At 51.8% G+C, this 19,903-nt stretch overlaps 1 protein-coding gene across 1 annotated transcript; it reads right to left on the reverse strand.

Annotated features, from left to right (window-relative positions):
* Positions 1 to 1,214: 1,214 nt before the first annotated feature.
* On the reverse strand, positions 1,215 to 19,803 carry TRABD (TraB domain containing). Its single transcript, XM_038756505.1, is given in 11 exon segments — positions 1,215 to 1,964; positions 2,748 to 2,859; positions 4,287 to 4,459; positions 5,526 to 5,665; positions 5,755 to 5,787; positions 5,789 to 5,866; positions 6,150 to 6,290; positions 9,233 to 9,399; positions 11,633 to 11,711; positions 16,654 to 16,716; positions 19,730 to 19,803. Coding segments are annotated over 11 exon segments (1,197 nt in total). The 5' UTR covers positions 19,763 to 19,803; the 3' UTR covers positions 1,215 to 1,786.
* Between the last annotated feature and the right edge of the window lie 100 nt (positions 19,804 to 19,903).

The following is a 19,903-nucleotide window of genomic DNA, read 5'->3' on the forward strand; positions in this document are numbered from 1 at the left end:
CGTACTTCCCTCTCATCTGGCTCGGTCCCATCACCGAGGCCCGTGACCCCCTTCCGCCGGCCGCACGTGGTCCAACGCCTTCCCACTCAATGCCCCCATCCCCGTCTGGGGGAGTTGGAGCTCAGACCTGCAGACCGGAGGGGAGGGGGAACCCGTCTGGGCAGACACAGGGCCCCTGCAGACTTGGGGGGCACCAGAAATGGGCCCTTGCAGCCCCTCCTCAGCTCTCCCACCACCGGCACCCGAGCCCGAGACCTAGCCAGGCCATCTTGGGATTCCCCGGTGGCGGTGGAGTCCCCGGGCGCTGCCAATGGCCGGCGGGGTCCCGACGGGCAGGTCTGAAGGAGAGCGGGAGGGGGATGAAGGGTGGGAGTAAAGACTTGAGCCCGTGATGCTTGTTGGCTGAACGCAGCTGTGGCTAGAGGTCCACGGGGAATGAAGTCTTGGGGGGCTTTCAGAAACAGAGGGTCATTCTCAGGGGGAGGGGCGGCCCCCGCCTGGGGAAAAAAATCTATTAAAGCTGAGGAGACGGGGGCGAAACACACACGATTGCATAGCAGCCCGATGCCGGTGGAACGTCACAGGAAACTCGGCCAGTTCTCGATTATCCGCACGAAGGGAGAGGTGGCGGGAAGAATCAATGGACCATGGAAACGGGAAGGGCTGGGGCCCGGGCCCCAACAGCAGGTCCCCAGGAGAGTTTGGATGAATCCAGGGACAAGCGGTCCAGGCTGGGTCACTAGAGGGAGAGTCAGGGATGGAGGGGGGAGAGTCAGGGGTGTTGGATGGTCCAGGCTGGGTCATCGGAGGGAGAGTCAGGGATGGAGGGGGGAGAGTCAGGGGTGTCGGATGGTCCAGGCTGGGTCACCGGAGGGAGAGTCAGGGATGGAGAGGGGAGAATCACGGGTGTTGGCAGGTCCGACCCTGACTATAAGGAGGGTGGGAGTCCAGGAGGGCGACCAGCAACCGGTTCCTCCAAGCCCCTGGGGCCGCTGTTGGAGCCAGGAGTCTCGGGCTGGACAGACGTCGGGGCTGACCTAATGAGATCTCGAGTCCCTATCGGGGCTGGAGCGGACAGCAGGAAAAGGACAGGGGGTGGGCAGTGGGAGAGAATGAAAAAAGAAAATCCGCCCTGCTCGGGCATCCGCGGGTAACGGAGAGTCGGCCAAGGGGAAAGATTTAGGCCCGGCGCTGCTCCGAGGGAGTAGGGCAGGACCGGCACAGAGAGATGGATGTGGCGTCAGGGCCGGGGCGAGAGGCACCCAGGGAGCGGCTCCGTCTGGGGAGACCGGAGAGGCGGAGCTATGGCACCGGCCCACCCCCGGACCGTTGCCCCCGGGGAGGCCGATGCCCTCGGACGTGAACGGGGCAGGTGGCGGCCGCCACCCGCCTGCCCGCCGCCCCCGGAGCCGACAGGGGCCCCGCCGGGGGCCGCCCTGTAAACACTGGACAGTGGAGGCGTCTCAGGGGTCCGCCCGGGTCGGACCCCAGCCCGCTCCTCCTTTTTGTGTAAAAGCTATGAAGTTTAAAAAGCAGCACCCGCGGCTGCAGAGATAGAAAACCCCTCACGTTGAGCACGAGCTGTTCTTGGATTCCCGCCCCGGGAGGGTCCGGCCTCGGGACGTCCGACCGGGGTCTCCGGGCTGAAACACGCCCGCTCACGTTGCCGTGTCCGGCGCGGAAAACCCAGCCGAGGGGCCTCGCTCTCCGGGCGGACGCATCGGGGGGCCGTCCCCCCCCGCCCCGGGTCCCCGGCCAGCCGCCGGAGGGCAAGGCCGCTGGCGTGTTACTTCGGAGGCCTCATCTCTGTCAGCCTCCGGAGACAGTGCTGTGTGCTGGGCAAGGAGAGGATCAAGTTCACTGTCCGCTTGCCCATCCGGTAGAAGCCGTAGCCCACCAGGCCGAAGAAGGCGACTTTCACGACAAACCTGGAGACTCTGCTGGATATGGAAGGCGGAGGGACGCTGGAAGCGGGAGGAAGAGGAGGAGAGAGCAGGGAGGTCAGCGGCCGGGTTGGGAGGTGGGGGTGGCCACTACACTCACCGGTAAACCCGCTCTAGAAAAGCCGGGCTCCCCAGGTGGCCTCTCTCGGTGCTCAGGGAGGGCATCGATTTTAAAACGCCCTTCTCGGATATTAGGTTTCCGAGAATCCCCGAGGCGAGGACTGGCTGATAAAAAGGGTAGGTGGGCGGGGAGCTGGTTATGCTTATAATAATAAAAATGGCATTTATTAAGCGCTTACTGTGTGCAAAGCACTCTTCTAAGCGCTGGGGAGGTTACGAGGTGCTCAGGTTGTCCCACGTGGGGCTCCCAGTCTTAATCCCCATTTTCCAGATGAGGGCACTGAGGCCCAGAGAAGTGAAGTGACTTGCCCAAAGTCACACAGCTGACGAGCGGCGGAGCCGGGATTTGAACCCTTGGCCTCTGACTCCAAAGCCCGGGCTCTTTCCACTGAGCCACGCTGCTTCCCCATTTATTCCTGCCCTGACCACCTCCCTTCACTCCGCCTAGCCCACTCTTTCTGCCGGGGGGGAAATGGAAGGAAATGTCCGGCTCCCTCCCGTTTTCCCTGCCCGCCCCCCGGCCTCCTTCCGCCTCCCTTGGCGGTCCTGGGAATCCGGCCCGGTCGGCCTGGGGGCTGAACTTGGGGTGAGCCCGACAGGGGCGGGGGCGACGAAGGGCCACCGGCGGGGAGACGGAGCCTTGAGCCCCATGCCCACCCTCCAGGTGCCCGGGGCCGCTCCCACCTCATGATCTCCTGGATGTTCAAGTCCAGGCTCCAGTTCTTCTCGATGCCTGGCACGTGGCCCATCCCCACCACGCCCACCACCACGGACGGGACGCACTTCCTGGGCTCCGCTGAGGGCGGCACGGATGGTCGGACGGATGGACGGCCGGGAAGCCGGGAAGAGGGAAGAAGTCCAGCCATGTTTTACTTTCCCGCACCCTCCGCTCCTCCACCGCTAATCTCCTCACTGTACCTCGTTCTCGCCTGTCCCACCATCGACCCCCGGCCCACGTCATCCCCCGGGCCCGGAATGCCCTCCCTCTGCCCATCCGCCAAGCTAGCTCTCTTCCTCCCTTCAAGGCCCTGCTGAGAGCTCACCTCCTCCAGGAGGCCTTCCCAGACTGAGCCCCTTCCTTCCTCTCCCCCTCGTCCCCCTCTCCATCCCCCCATCTTACCTCCTTCCCTTCCCCACAGCACCTGTATATATGGATATATGGTTGTACATATTTATTACTCTATTTACTTATTTATTTATTTATTTTACTTGTACATTTCTATCCTATTTATTTTATTTTGTTGGTATGTTTGGCTCTGTTCTCTGTCTCCCCCTTTTAGACTGTGAGCCCACTGTTGGGTAGGGACTGTCTCTATGTGTTGCCAATTTGTACTTCCCAAGCGCTTAGTACAGTGCTCTGCACATAGTAAGCGCTCAATAAATACGATTGATTGATTGATTGATTCCCCCGTTCAGGGCCGAGACCTAAAGCCGCTCTCCGCCCCCCGCCAAGCCCTGGGCCCCGGAGAGTCAAGCCCGGCAGCCACTGGGGGCTCGCAGGGATTTCAGGGCGCAGAACGGGATGCAGGGGTCCGGCAGCCCGTCTCCCACCCTCACGTGATCCCCGTGGCAATAATGACGACATTTATTAAGCACTTATTACGTGCCGAGCACTGTTCTAAGCGCTGGGGAGGTTACAAGGTGATCAGGTTGCCCCACAGGGGGCTCACAGTTTTAATGCCCATTTTACAGATGAGGGAACTGAGGCCCAGAGAAGTGAAGGGACTTGCCCAAAGTCACACAGCTGACGACGGGCGGAGCCGGGGACCGAGCTCCGGGAAGTGGCTTGCCCAGGGTGGGCAAGGGTGGGGGAGGGCAGGGGGTTTCTAGACTGTGAGCCCACTGTTGGGTAAGGACTGTCTCTATATGTTGCCAACTTGGACTTCCTAAGCGCTTAGTACAGTGCTCTGCACACAGTAAGAGCTCAATAAATATGACTGATTGATTGATTGATGGGGGGGCAGGGAGACGGACACCCAAAGCTCACACGACGGCAGGTGACCAAGCGCAAGCTCGTCGTGGGCAGCCAACGTGCCCGTCTACGGCTGGATTGCCCTCTCCCCAGCGCTTAATACAGTGCTCCGCCCACGGTAAGTGCTCAATAAATACACCTGAATGAGCGGGGCAGGGGACAGGACATCTTGAGTTCCCGGCGGGGGGAAGGGGTCTCGTGGCAACGCGACGGCGCCCTGCCCGCCCCGCGCCCCGGGTCCCGGGGAGCACCTTGAGAGGCCCGAGGGAGCTCGAGTCGCTTGGCCGCCTGCTTGAGCATGTAGGTCAGGTAGACGTCCCGCTCGGAGACGATAGTGCGATGGAGGTCCGGGAACTCGCCGATCATCTCCGCCATCATCTGCTCCAGCAGGTCCTTCTGCTTACACCTCTCCACGTCGTCTTTGCTGAGGGCCCGCCGGCCCGCCGGAAGGAAGTGGGGAGGAAGGGGGAAACCGAGTCAGGCTCCCCGGGGACCGGTCGTCGGGGTTTGGACCCCGGGGCCGGCAGGGCCGAGGGAGGTCGGCCTCTAGGCCGCCCTGGATTTCTAATGGGGAAGCAGCGTGGCTCAGTGGAAAGAGCCCGGGTTTTGGAGTCAGAGGACAGGGGTTCAAATCCCGGCTCCACCAATTAGCTATGTGACTGTGGGCAAGTCACTTCACTTCTCTGGGCCTCAGTTCCCTCATCTGTAAAATGGGGATGAAGACCGTGAGCCCCCCATGGGACAACCTGATCACCTTGTAACCTCTCCAGCGCTTAGAACAGTGCTTTGCACCTAGTAAGCGCTTAATATTCATTCAATCGTATTTATTGAGCGCTTACTGTGTGCGCAGCACTGTACTAGAGAAGCAGCTTTGCTTAGCACATAGTAAGCGCTTAACAAATGCCAACATTATTATTATTACTAAGTGCTTGGGAAGTCCAAGTTGGCAACATATGGAGACGGTCCCTACCCAACAGTGGGCTCCCAGTCTAGAAGGGGGAGACAGAGAACAAAACCAAACATATTAACAAAGTAAAATAAATAGAATAAATATGTACAAAATAAAATAGAGTAATAAATACATACGTATATACAGGTGCTGTGGGGAGGGGAAGGAGGTAAGGTGGGGGGATGGAGAGGGGCAAGAGGGGGAGAGGAAGGAGGGGGCTCAGTCTGGGAAGGCCTCCTGGAGGAGGTGAGCTCTCAGTAGGGCTTTGAAGGGAGGTTATTAAATGCCATTATTATTATTATTATCTCGGCAAAAGGTTCTTGAAGAAGAGGTGACAGACACGACCAGCCCGCAAATGTCACCTCAGCCCGGCCCCATCGGCACCCCTCGAATTCTCATGAGGGGAGGGGGCACCCTGTCCTCACAGGGGGCCACCCCGCCGTCCCCGCCCAATTTTCAGTACGGAAACGTCCCGACTGCCGGAGGAGAGGTCGGAATGGGGCCCGGGTGCGCGGCCCCGCCGTGGAGCCCGCCCGCCTACCTGATGGGGTCCGACAGGAAGCACAGCCCCCACGCCAGCTTGACTTTCTGCCAGAAGGAGAGGGCCGCGATGGCCCTCTTAAAGGTCACCGGGATGGGCCTGTCTCCAAGGTGGAACTTGCAGAAAGGGACTTTGCTGGCCTGAAACAAAACGCCGGCTGGCCTCGCTCGCCGCTCGGGCCCGCGCCCGCCCACCCGCCGTCCCCACGCTCCGTCTCGGGCCCCCTCACCTCTTTGAAAGCCTCCCGGAACTCCCCCCCCGGGGGCCATGCCCAGCTGCTCCGTGATGTGAGCCGACACCTTCAGAAGCAGCATCTGCATCAGGCCGGACATCACCCCGTTCTGTGATGGGGAAGGGAGGGAGGGAGGGAGGGAAGACCATTAGCCCGCTGTGAGGAGGCGGAAAAACCACTGAAAAGGAGGGTGAGGTGCAAAGGTGGCAGAGGCCTTGGGTGGAGGGACAAGAGGGAAAAAACCTTCGGAAGATGGGCGGGCGGAGGGAAAGACCACCGAAAGGGTCCTGCCCCTTTCCAGACCCTGAGGGGCTGGAGAGAGGAGAAAACCCCCACCACTGGGGGAGAAGCCAGGCCTCCCGCCCCCCGCCGAAGCCCCGGGGCCGGCACACCTGCTTGATGGCCTGCTGCAGCTTCTCCAGGTTGATTTCCTTGGCCTCCTTAAGCAGGGTTTTCTCGTCCATCTTCAGCATGGACACTCTGTACTGGCACAGCTCCACCACCACCACGTCCGGCTGCACCTCCTGGATGGTCTGGCCCGGGGGGGGGGACACCGGAGACACCAGGTCCGCGCCGGGGGGCCGCCTCGGCCGGGCCCGACCCCCGCCCCTGGCCCGAACGGGACCCGCCCGCTCTGCTGCCGGGGGCTGCTCTTCGCTTCCTCAGGGCCTGTTTCGCACTGCCCTCATCCCCCATTAATAATGATAGCAAGTATTAAGCGCTTACTATGTGCAAAGCACTCCAGGAGGCCTTCCCAGACTGAGCCCCTTCTTTCCTCTCCCCCTCGTCCCCCTCTCCATCCCCCCGTCTTACCTCCTTCCCTTCCCCACAGCACCTGTATATATGTATATATGGTTGTACGTATTTATTACTCTATTTATTTATTTATTTATTTTACTTGTACATTTCTATCCTACTTATTTTATTTTGTTGGTATGTTTGGTTCTGTAATCTGTCTCCCCCTTTTAGACTGTGAGCCCACTGTTGGGTAGGGACTGTCTCTATGTGATGCCAATTTGTACTTCCCAAGCACTTAGTACAGTGCTCTGCACATAGTAAGCGCTCAATAAATACGATTGATTGATTGATTGATTGGGGAGGTTACAAGGTGATCAGCTTGTCCCCCACGGGGCTCACAGTCTTCATCCCCGTTTTACAGATGAGGGAACTGAGGCCCGGAGAAGTGAATATATAGTATAGTATATATACATATACATACATATAAATGCATATATGTATATACACATATATACATATATTACCCTATTTATTTATTTATTTATTTTACTTGTACATATCTATTCCATTTATTTTATTTTGTTAGTATGTTTGGTTTTGTCTCCCCCTTTTAGACTGTGAGCCCACTGTTGGGTAGGGACCGTCTCTGTATGTTGCCAATTTGTACTTCCCAAGCGCTTAGTACAGTGCTCTGCACACAGTAAGCGCTCAATAAATACGATTGATGATGACGATGATATACATATATGTATATACATATACACACATATATGTATATACATATACATATATATACACATATATGTATATATATATATAGTATATAGTATATACCTATATATGTATATATGTTTGTACATATTTATTACTCTATTTATTTATTTTAACTTGTACATATCTGTTCTATTTATTTTATTTTGTTAGTATGTTTGGTTTTGTTCTCTGTCTTCCCCCTTTTAAACTGTGAGCCCACTGTTGGGTAGGGACTGTCTCCATATGTTGCCAACTTGTACTTCCCAAGCGCTTAGTACAGTGCTCTGCACACAGTAAGCGCTCAATAAACACAATTGATTGATTGATTGAAGTGACTTGCCCAAAGCCACCCAGCTGACGAGTGGCGGAGCCGGCATTTGAACCCATGACCTCTGACTCCAAAGCATGGGCTCTTTCCACTGAGCCACGCTGCTCCTCCTATTAAGCGCTGAGTACAGTGCTCTGCACACAGAGAGTACTCCATAAATAATAATAATGTTGGTACTTAAGCACTTACTAAAGCACTTGTAAATTCCCCAGCACTTAGAACAGTGCTCTGCACATAGTAAGCACTTAATAAATGCCATCATCATTATTATTATTATTACTATGTGCCAAGCACTGTTTTAAGCGCTGGGGGGATACAAGGTAATCAAGGTTGTCCCACGTGGGGCTCACAGTCGTCATCCCCATTTTCCAGATGAGGGAACTGAGGCCCAGGGCAGTGAAGTGAGTTGCTCAAAGCCACCCAGATGACAAGCGGCAGAGCCGGAATTCGAACCCATGACCTCTGACTCCCAAGCCCGGGCTCTTTCCACTGAGCCACGCTGCTTTCCCTGATTTGACTGTCTGATCCTTAGGCTGTTCAAGGGCTCCTTCAAACTACCTACCACGTCACAGGGAGAACTTGTTTAGTGGCAAGAGCCCGGGCTGGGAGTCGGAGGTCGTGGGTTCGAATCCCGACTCCACCACTTATCAGCTGTGTGACTTTGGGCAAGTCCCATAACTTCTCCGTGACTCCGTTACCTCATCTGGAAAATGGGGATGAAGACTGGGAGCCCCACGTGGGACAACCTGATTACCTTGTATCTATCCCCTCCTGGATAGAGGGAGAAGCAGCGTGCCTCAGTGGAAAGAGCCCGGGCTTTGGGGTCAGAGGTCATGGGTTCAAATCCCGGCTCCGCCACTTGTCCGCTGTGTGACCTTGGGCAAGTCACTTCACTGCTCCGTGCCTCAGTTCCCTCATCTGTAAAATGGGGATGAAGACTGTGAGCCCCCCGTGGGGCAACCCGATCGCCTTGTAACCTCCCCAGCGCTCAGAACAGTGCTTTGCACATAGTAAGCGCTTAATAAATGCCATTATTATTATCCCAGCGTTTAGAACAGTGCTTTGCACATAGTAAGCGCTTAATAAATGCCATTATTATTATTATCCCAGAGTTTAGAACAGTGCTTTGCACATAATAAGCGCTTAATAAATGCCATTATTATTATTATTATCCCAGCATTTAGAACAGTGCTTGGTCCATAGTAAGCGCTTCACAAATACCATCATCATCATTATTATTATTATTATTATCATTATTAACTGCCAATCAATTACCACTCGCCACGCCAATCCAAGGGCTCCGTGCAGGCTGCCACAGGGAGCCCTGTCCCCCTCCAGACCTCTCCAGCTCGGACAGGACCACTTACTGAACGCCACTTCCCATCAATCCTTTAGACGGTGAGCCCACTGTTGGGTAGGGGCTGTCTCTCTATGTTGCCAACTTGTACTTCCCAAGCGCTTAGTACAGTGCTCTGCACATAGTAAGCGCTCAATAAATACGATTGATGATGATGATGATCAACCCCCAGTTCAGGAAGCGGGAAGAAGGCTGGGCCTCTCCTTGCGGGGGGGGAACGGCAGAAATAGGGAGGAGGTGGGGGGCTCCCGCTGGGGTTCCCAACACCAGGCTGGGCATCCTCGCCCGCCCCGCCTTACCTTCACCACATCCCGCTTGCTGTCGTCGCTGAAGTGGGCCGTGCCCACCACGTACACTCTGCTCCCCTCTTCGGTCACCAGCTCAGTCACCGTGCCCGGCAGGCTCGGTTGCTTCTGCCTCTTTTTCATCTTCATTTCCAGGAGGATCTTAAGAGCGTCCGCATCCGCTGAGTGGGGTGGACGACAAAGAACCTGAAAGCCCAACGCTTAGACACCAAAGGCACAGAAGCTTTCATCCCCACACGGGGAGGAGGCTCAGTACAGCCTCGCGTCTGCGACTGGTTTTCGGCACAGAAGCTTTCATCCCCACACGGGGAGGAGGCTCAGTACAGCCTCGCGTCTGCGACCGGTTTTCGGTAAAACCTTCGCGCCTATCAACCAACCCTCCCCGCCCAGTCTTATGGCCGGCCACCGCTCCAATCAACAGCATTTACTGAGCGCTTACCATGTGCAGGGCACTGTACTAAGCGCACGGGAGCAAAGCCTCTCTCCATCCCCCTCATCTTACCTCCTTCCCTTCCCCACAGCACCTGTATATATGTTTGTACAGATTTATTACTCTATTTATTTTACTTGTACCTATCTATTCTACTTATTTTATTTTGTTAGCATGTTCGGTTTTGTCCTCTGTCTCCCCCTTCTAGACTGTGAGCCCACTGTTGGGTAGGGACCGTCTCTAGATGTTGCCAACTTGGACTTCCCAAGCGCTTAGTACGGTGCTCTGCACACAGTAAGCGCTCAATAAATACGATCGGTTGATTGATTGATTGACTGAAGCAGCACGGATTAGTAGAAAGAGCACGGCCTGGGAGCCGAGGGACTAATCCCGGCTCAACCAACCGTTTGCTGTGTGACCCCACTGTTGGGTAGGGACTGTCTCTATATGTTGCCAATTTGTACTTCCCAAGTGCTTAGTACAGTGCTCTGCACATAGTAAGCGCTCAATAAATACGATTGATGATGATGATGATGACCCTGGATAATAATAATAATAATAATGATGGCATTTATTAAGTGCTTACTATGTGCAAAGCACTGTTCTATGCGCTGGGGAGGTTACAAGGTGATCAGGTTGCCCCACGTGGGGCTCACAGTCTCAATCCCCATTTTCCAGATGAGGGAACTGAGGCCCAGAGAAGTGAAGTGGCTTGCCCAAAGTCACCCAGCTGACAATTGGCGGAGTCAGGATTTGAACCCATGACCTCTGACTCCAAAGCCCGGGCTCTTCTCCACTGAGCCCCGCTGCTTCCCTGGATGAGTCACTTCCCTTCTCCGTGCCTCATTTCTCCTACGTAGGCTGGGAGCCCCAGGCGGGACGGGGACCGTGTCCAGCCCCATCGCGCTCGAGCGCTTAGATCAGTGTTTGACACACGGGAAGCACTTCACTTGGAGAAAGCAGCGTGGTTTAGTGGCTTACGTCATGGGTTCTAATCCCGGCTCCGCCACTTGTCAGCTGTGTGACTTCGGGCAAGTCACTTCACTTCTCTGGGCCTCAGTTACCTCATCATCATCATCATCATCAATCGTATTTATTGAGCGCTTACTATGTGCAGAGCACTGTACTAAGCGCTTGGGAAGTACAAATTGGCAACATATAGAGACAGTCCCTACCCAACAGTGGGCTCACGGTCTAAAAGATCCCCATCTGTAAAAGATCACTCATCTGTAAAGTGGGGATTAATAATAATAATAATGTTGGCATTTATTAAGCTCTATGCGCAAAGCACTGTTCTAAGCACTGGGGCGGTTACAGTGCTCTGCACACAGGAAGCGCTCAATAAATACGATTGATTGATTACAAGGTGATCAGGTTGTCCCACGGGGAGCTCACAGTCTTAATCCCCATTTGACGGATGAGGGAACTGAGGCCCAGAGAAATGAAGTCACGCAGCTGACAATTGGTGGAGCCGGGACTTGAACCCATGACCTCTGACTCCATCATCATCATCATCAATTGTATTTATTGAGCGCTTACTGTGTGCAGAGCACTGGACTAAGTGCTTGGGAAGTACAAGTTGGCGACATATAGAGATAGTCCCTACCCAACAGTGGGCTCACAGTCTAACTCCAAAGCCCGGGCTCTCTCCACTGAGCCCCACGGCTTCTTGAGCCCCACGTGGGACAACCTGATCATCCTGTATCTACCCCAGCGCTTAGCACAGCGCTCGGCACAGACTAAGCACTTAACAAACACCATTATTATTATTATTATTATTAACAAATACGACATGAAAACAAAAACGAATCAATCAGAAAGGCCCCGCGATATAACCGAACCGGTAGACGTGATCCCTGCCCGCGAGGAGCTTGGAGTCTGAAAGGGGAGACGGACGTTCCAATACATTACAGAGCGGGGAAATTAAAGAGAGCACGGGGGAGCGTTTCAACCCGCGAACGTACAGAGGTTCTGGGACTCGTCAGGTGCCTCTTTCGGACCATCTTCCGGGAGCTCTGGGGCGGGGGCTGGTTCCCCGGAAGCCTGCAAAAAGTCAGCAACCGAGTCAGAGGGCAACAAGAGGTGGGAACGGGACATGGACCGTACCTCGTTCTCGCCTGTCCCGCCATCGACCCCCGGCCCACGTCCTCCCCCGGGCCTGGAATGCCCCCAATCCCTCTGCCCATCCGCCAGGCTAGCTCTCTTCCTCCCTTCAAGGCCCTATTGAGAGCTCACCTCCTCCAGGAGGCCTTCCCACACTGAGCCCCTTCCTTCCTCTCCCCCCTCCATCCCCCCCTTCTTACCTCCTTCCCTTCCCCACAGCACTTGTATATATGTATAGATGTTTGTACATATTTATTACTCTATTTATTTTACTTGTACATATCTATTCTATTTATTTTATTTTGTTAGTATGTTTGGTTTTGTTCTCTGTCTCCCCCTTTTAGACTGTGAGCCCACTTTTGGGTAGGGACTGTCTCTAGATGTTGCCAATTTGTACTTCCCAAGCGCTTAGCACAGTGCTCTGCACATAGTAAGCGCTCAATAAATACGATTGATGATGATGATGATGATGGAATCACCAAGCCTCCTCCCACTTGGCACGTCCCCGGCCTGCCCTGTCCGACATCGTTGACAGAAGGATGGTATTGACCAACCATCCGAGAAAGCACGACAGAAGCCCACGAGGAGCTTCCACTCTATCGAGGGAAGATTCATTCATTCGATCGTATTTACTGAGCGCTTTCCGTGTGCAGAGCGCTGTATTAATGATGGCATTTATTAAGCGCTTACTATGTGCAAAGCACTGTTCTAAGCGCAGGGGAGGTTACAAGGTGACCTCCTCCAGGATGCCTTCCCAGACTGAGCCCCTTCCTTCCTCTCCCCCTCGTCCCCCTCTCCATCCCCCCATCTTACCTCCTTCCCTTCCCCACAGCACCTGTGTATATGTATATATGTCTGTACATATTTATTACTCTATTTATTTTACTTGTACATATCTATTCTATTTATTTTATTTTGTTAGTATGTTCGGTTTTGTTCTCTGTCTCCCCCTTTTAGACTGTGAGCCCACTGTTGGGTAGGGACTGTCTCTATATGTTGCCAACTTGGACTTCCCAAGCGCTTAGTACAGTGCTCTGCACACAGTAAGCGCTCAATAAATACGATTGATGATGATGAGGTTGACCCTCGGGGGGCTCACAGTCTTCATCCCCATTTTACAGGTGAGGTAACTGAGGCTCAGAGAAGTGAAGTGACTTGCCCAAAGTCATACAGCTGACAATTGGCAGAGCTGGGATTTGAACCCATGACCTCTCACTCCAAAGCCCGGGCTCTTTTCCACTGAGCCACGCTGGAAGATCGTGGCAGGCGTGGAGGGGCCGGTTCAACGGACGCCGAGCCGCAGGTGCTGAGGATGAGAAGCGGTGAGGCCCAGTAGAAAGCGCCTGGGAGTCAGGGGTCGTGGGTTCCAGTCCCGGCTCTGCAGCTTGCCTGGTGTGTGACCTTGGGCAAGTCCCTTCACTTCTCTGGGCCTCAGTTTCCGCGTCCGTAAAATGGGGATTCGATACTGTTCTCCCTCCCGCTTTGGTGTGTGAGCTCCATGTGGGACAGGGGACTATGTCTCACCTGGTTCTCTTGCATTAGTAATAATAATAATAATAATGGCATTTATTAAGCGCTTACTATGTGCAAAGCACTGTTCTACAGTGTCTGGCACTGGTTAACGAATACCGCTATTATTATTATTAATAATATTAATAACAGATATTCTAGGGCTAGAGGTGGTGGTGGTGGTGGGCCCTGCCTGGGCTCCTGGTAGAGTGAGAGCACTGTACCACAGTCCTCTATTTATTCATTTAATCGTATTTATTGAGTGCTTACGGTGTGCAGAGCACTGTACTAAGCGCTTGGGAAGTACAATCAATCAATCAATCACATTTATTGAGCGCTTACTGTATGCAGAGCACTGTACTAAGCGCTTGGAAAGTACAATCAATCAATCAATTGTATTTATTGAGTGCTTACGGTGTGCAGAGCACTGTACTAAGCGCTTGGGAAGTACAAGTTGGCAACATATAGAGGCGGTCCCTACCCAACAGCGGGCTCACTGTCTAGAAGGGGGAGAACAAAACAAAACATATTAACAAAATAAAATAAATAGAATAAATATGTACAGATAAAATAAATAGAGTAATAAAATAAATAGAGTAGACTGTGAACTCACCGTGGGCAGGGACTGTCACTGTTTATTGTTGTATTGTACTTTCCCGAGCGCTTAGTGCAGTGCTCTGCACAAGGGAAGCGCTTAATAAATACGACAATGAATGTACCAGGCACCCAGGGGACAGGCCGGAGCAGATAAAGTCCTTTAGACTGTAAGCTCGTTGTGGGCAGGGGATGGGTCTGTTTATTGTTATATTGTACATTTCCAAGCGCTCAGTACAATGCTCTGCACACGGAAAGCGCTCAATAAATGAATGAATATGAGAGGCTCACAATCTAAGATTAGCTTGCATCTTAGTACAGCGCCTGGAACATAGTAAGCGCTTAATACACACCATAAAAAAAAAATTAAATATATACACGGCTCCTCATGGGGCCTAAAACCCTTCAGATGGTTCCTCCGCCTCCGAAATCCGGAGTCACCGCGACCTTTAGCCTGCTCCGCGCCGGCCACTGACCTCGGGTCCCTGATCTGAAAATTCCCAAATTGTCTCCCGGCCCCACCGATAATCCACACCCCAGAGGTAACTGTGGTATTTATTAAGCACCTCCTCGGGGCCAAGCAGCATACTGAACGCTGGGATAGTCAGTCAGTCCATTATATTTCTTGAGCACTTACTGTATGCGGAGCACCGTACTGAACGCTGGGACAGTCGGTCCGTCAGTCTGTTGTATTTACTGAGTGCTTATTATGTGCAGAGCACTGTACTAAGCGCTGGGGAGAGTACACTATATAGATAATAATAATAATAATGATGGCATTTATTAAGCGCTTACTATGTGCACAGCACTGTACTAAGCGCTGGGGAGAGTACACTATATAGATAATAATAATAATAATGATGGCATTTATTAAGCGCTTACTATGTGCAGAGAGCACTGTACTAAGCGCTGGGGAGAGTACACTATATAGATAATAACAATAATAATGATGGCATTTATTAAGCGCTTACTATGTGCAGAGCACTGTACTAAGCGCTGGGGAGAGTACACTATATAGATAATAATAATGATGGCATTTATTAAGCGCTTACTATGTGCAGAGCACTGTTCTAAGCTCTGGGGAGGTTACAATAATAATAATGATGATGGCATTTGTTAAGCACTTACTATGTGCAAAGCACTGTTCTAATAATAATAATAATATAAGCACTGGGGAGAGTACACTATATAGATAATAATAATAATGATGGCATTTATTAAGCGCTTACTATGTGCAGAGCACTGTACTAAGCGCTGGGGAGAGTACACTATATAGATAATAATAATAATGGCATTTATTAAGCGCTTACTATGTGCAGAGCACTGTTCTAAGCTCTGGGGAGGTTACAATAATAATAATGATGATGGCATTTGTTAAGCACTTACTATGTGCAAAGCACTGTTCTAATAATAATAATAATAATGGCATTTATTAAGCACTTACTATGTGCAAAGCACTGTTCTAAGCACTGGAGGGATACAAGGTGATCAGGTTGTCCCATGGGGGGCTCACAGTCAATCCCCATTTTATTCATTCATTCAATCGTATTTATTGAGCGCTTACTGTGCGCACAGCACTGTACTAAGCGCTGGGGAGAGTACACTATATAGATAATAATAATAATAATGATGGCATTTATTAAGCGCTTACTATGTGCAGAGCACTGTACTAAGCGCTGGTGAGAGTACACTATATAGATAATAATAATAATGGCATTTATTAAGCGCTTACTATGTGCAGAGCACTGTTCTAAGCTCTGGGGAGGTTACAATAATAATAATAATGATGATGACATTTGTTAAGCACTTACTATGTGCAAAGCACTGTTCTAATAATAATAATAATAATGGCATTTATTAAGCGCTTACTATGTGCAAAGCACTGTTCTAAGCACTGGAGGGATACAAGGTGATCAGGCTGTCCCACGGGGGGCTCACAGTCAATCCCCATTTTATTCATTCATTCAATCGTATTTATTGAGCGCTTACTGTGTGCACAGCACTGTACTAAACGCTTGGGAAGTACAAGCTGAGGGAACTGAGGCCGGGGGGGATACAAGGTGATCAGGTTGTCCCACGTGGGGCTCAGTTTTAATCCCCATTTTCCAGATGAGGTAACTGAGGCTCAGAGAAGTTAAGTGACTTGCCCAAGGTCACACAGCAGACATGTGGTGGAGCCGGGATTGGAACCCATGACCTCCGATTCCAAAGCCCGGGCTCTTCCCACTGAGCCATGCTGCTTCTCAGTCTCTGTCCTTCGTGGGGATGGAGAAGGGGTGTAGAATACTCTATTTATTGATTGATTTTGCTTGTACATATCTATTCTATTGATTTTATTTTGTTAATATGTTTGGTTTTGTTCTCTGTCTCCCCCTTCTAGACTGGGAGCCCACTGTTGGGTAGGGACCATCTCTATATGTTGCCAACTTGGACTTCCCAAGTGCTTAGTACAGTGCTCTGCACACAGTAAGCGCTCAATAAATACAATTGTTTGATTGATTGATTGATAGAATCCCCATTTTCCGGCTGGGGAGGCCGGAGACCAAAGGTCCAGGGAGGAGATCGCACCGAAGCAGACCCGGGAGAGGCCGCATCCCAAGAGCCACGAGGTCGAGATGCTCTAGAGGGAAAACTCTTGGGGGATGATTCCTACCTTGGGAAGGGAAGACCCACCTGTGCCCCTCCCCCCGGCCCCAACCCCCCGGTCCGGATGGCGGCTCTTCCCCAGAAAGTCCGCACCCCGTCCCTCCCGCCGCGTCCCCCGCAACCCTCATCATACCACCCGGGGCTGGTCCTCCTGCATCGCGGGGGCGGCAAGCTGGGTCCACCAGGAAACGGCGGTCTGGGAAAACACAAACACGAGAAGGGCTGCAGAGAGCCGGAGGAGGGCATTCCCAAGAGGGCATTCCTGGAAAACCTCCCCTTGCCCTCAGGGCCGGAGTCGGGGGGAGCAGGCTGGCAAATGGAGACGGGGAATCTGGGGGTGGCAGTCAACTGTGGGGCTGTGCCCAATCCGATCCTGCCCCAGACTCCCTTGGGCAGCTCACGTGACAGCGTGGCCTAGAGGTAAGAAGGGCAGGGGCCGGAAAGTCCTGGGTTCTAATCCCGGCCTCACCCCTCGTCTGCTGCTGTGAAGACCTGGGCCAGTCACTTTACTTCTGTGACTCCTTACCGTTGGCTTTAAAGTAGTCATTCCGGGCCTGGAATGCCCTCCCTCTGCCCATCCAAGCTAGCTTTCTTGCTCCCTTCAAAGGCCCTACTGAGAGCTCACCTCCTCCAGGAGGCCTTCCCACACTCAGCCCCTTCCTTCCTCTCCCCCTCGTCCTCCTCTCCATCCCCCCCATCTTACCTCCTTCCCTTCCCCACAGCGCCTGTATATATGGATATATGTTTGTACATATTTATTACTCTATTTATTTTACTTGTACATATCTGTTCTATTTATTTTATTTTGTTAGTATGTTTGGTTTTGTTCTCTGTCTCCCCCTTTTAGACTGTGAGCCCACTGTTGGGTAGGGACTGCCTCCATATGTTGCCAACTTGTACTTCCCAAGTGCTTAGTCCAGTGCTCTGCACACAGTAAGCGCTCAATAAATACGACTGATTGATTGATTGATAGTCAACCACCTTGCCCCCCTCACCTAACCTCTCTTGATTTCATTCATTCACTTCAATCTCGTCTATCTCACCGCCAACCCCTCACTCACTTCCTGCCCCTGGGCCCGGAATGCCCTCCCCCTTCCTATCCCCCTTCTCAATCAATCAATCAATCAATCATATTTATTGAGCTCTTACTGTGTGCAGAGCACTGTACTAAGCGCTTGGGAAGTACAAGTTGGCAACATATAGAGACGGTCCCTACCCAACAGTGGGCTCACAGTCTAGAAGGGGGAGACAGAACAAAACCAAACATATTAACAAAATAAAATAAATAGAATAGATATGTACAAGTAAAATAAATAAAGAGTAATAAATATGTACAAACATATATCCATATATCCAGGTGCTGTGGGGAAGGGAAGGAGGTAAGATATGGGGGATGGAGAGGGGGACGAGGGGGAGAGGAAGGACCTTCAGAGCCTTACTGATGCGGATTTACTCTCCCCCAAGATACAGTGTTCAAATTTTGAGGCCACCAAGGCCAATTTTTTTTTCTTCTAGACTGTGAGCCCACTGTTAGGTAGGGACCGTCTCTATATGTTGCCGACTTGTACTTCCCAAGTGCTTAGTACAGTGCTCTGCACACAGTAAGCGCTCAATAAATACGATTGATTCCCCAGCTGGGCCCTCATTTCCTCTTTTCCCACGCACTTCTGTCATCCTTTTCTAGACTGTGAGCCCACTGTTGGGTAGGGACCGTCTCTATGTCGCCAACTTGGACTTCCCAAGCGCTTAGTACAGTGCTCTGCACACAGTAAGCACTCGATAAATATGATTGAATGAATGAATACCACACTGAGAATTTGCTATCGCACTGAGAAGCAGTGTAGCTGAGTGGAGAGAGCAAAGGCTTGGGAGCCGGAGGTCATGGGTTCTCATCCCGGCTCTGCTGTGTGACTGTGGGTAAGTCGCTTCACTTCTCTGTGCCTCAGTTACCTCATCTGTAAAAATGGGGATTGGCTGTGAGGCCCCACGTGGAACAACCCCCGGCGCTTGGAACAGTGCTTTGCACATAGTAAGCGCTTAATAAATACCATTATTATTATTATTATTACTCCATATCTACTCCAGTGCTTAGAGCAGTGGTTGGCACATAGTAAGCGCTTAACACAAACCATTATTATTATTATTACTCTGTATCTACTCCAGTGTTTAGAACAGTGGTTGGCACATAGTAAGCGCTTAACAAATACCACCGTTATTATTACTCCAGCGCCTAGAGCAGCGCCTGGCACATTCTAAGAGCTTAACAAATACCATCAATATTATTATTATTACACCCTTTATTCAGCCCACCCTCAGCCCCACAGCACTTATGTGCGTACCCGTAATTTCCTTATAAATATTCATGTCTGTCACCCTCTGCTAGACTGTAAGCTCCCTGTGGACAGGGTATGTATCTACGAACCCCGTTACGCTATACCCTCTTACCTCGGGACCTCTGACTCCCAGTCTTGCGGTCCTCGCTGCTCCCCTGGAAGAACTGGCTTTAAGGGAAGCTTCTGAAGGAATTCATCGCTGTATTTATTGAAAACCTGAGGGACACTGTACTAAGTGCTTGGGAGACTGCCCGGGAGTTAGAGACGTGGTCCCTGCCCTCGAGGAGTTTATAATCTAGCAGGACTGTAGGCTAGACTCCTCCCAGGCCCTGGCACTTGGCTCAGTGGAAAGATAAAAGATATATTCTATATATATAATAATAATAATGATGGCATTTGTTAAGCGCTTACTATGTGCAGAGCACTGTTCTAAGCGCTGGGGGGATACAAGGTGATTAAGTTGTCCCACGTGGGGCTCACAGTCTTAATCCCCATATCATGTGATATGGGGATATATCATACATATAATAGATATATATGATAATATAATAGATATATATATAATAGATATATTCTATATATAATATATATATTCTGCTCAGAGAAGCAGCGTGGCTCAGTGGAAAGAGCCCGGGCTTTGGAGTCAGAGGTCATGGGTTCAAATCCCGGCCCTGCCAATTGTCAGCTGTGTGACTTTGGGCAAGTCACTTCACTTCTCTGGGCCTCAGTTCCCTCATCTGTAAAATGGGGATCATGACTGTGCGCCCCACGTGGGACAACCCGATCACCTTGTACCTCCCCAGCACTTAGAACAGTGCTCTGCACATAGTAAGCGCTTAATAAATGCCATTATTATTATTATTATTATTATTTTACCGATCTGAGGTTGAAGGAAGAGGAGAAGCTCATGAGCTGCAGGTTCCCCCCGCTCTCCCCCGGCCGCCACCTGTCCGGCCAGCCTCCTCCCGTACCTCGGGGCTGTTGGACTGAGAGAGACGCTCCGCCAGAGTCAGATTAAATCTGCTTCCTTCTTGGCTTCTGTTTGAAATG

The sequence above is a fragment of the Tachyglossus aculeatus genome, chromosome 14, assembly GCF_015852505.1.
Source record: "Tachyglossus aculeatus isolate mTacAcu1 chromosome 14, mTacAcu1.pri, whole genome shotgun sequence".
Lineage (NCBI taxonomy): Eukaryota > Metazoa > Chordata > Mammalia > Monotremata > Tachyglossidae > Tachyglossus > Tachyglossus aculeatus.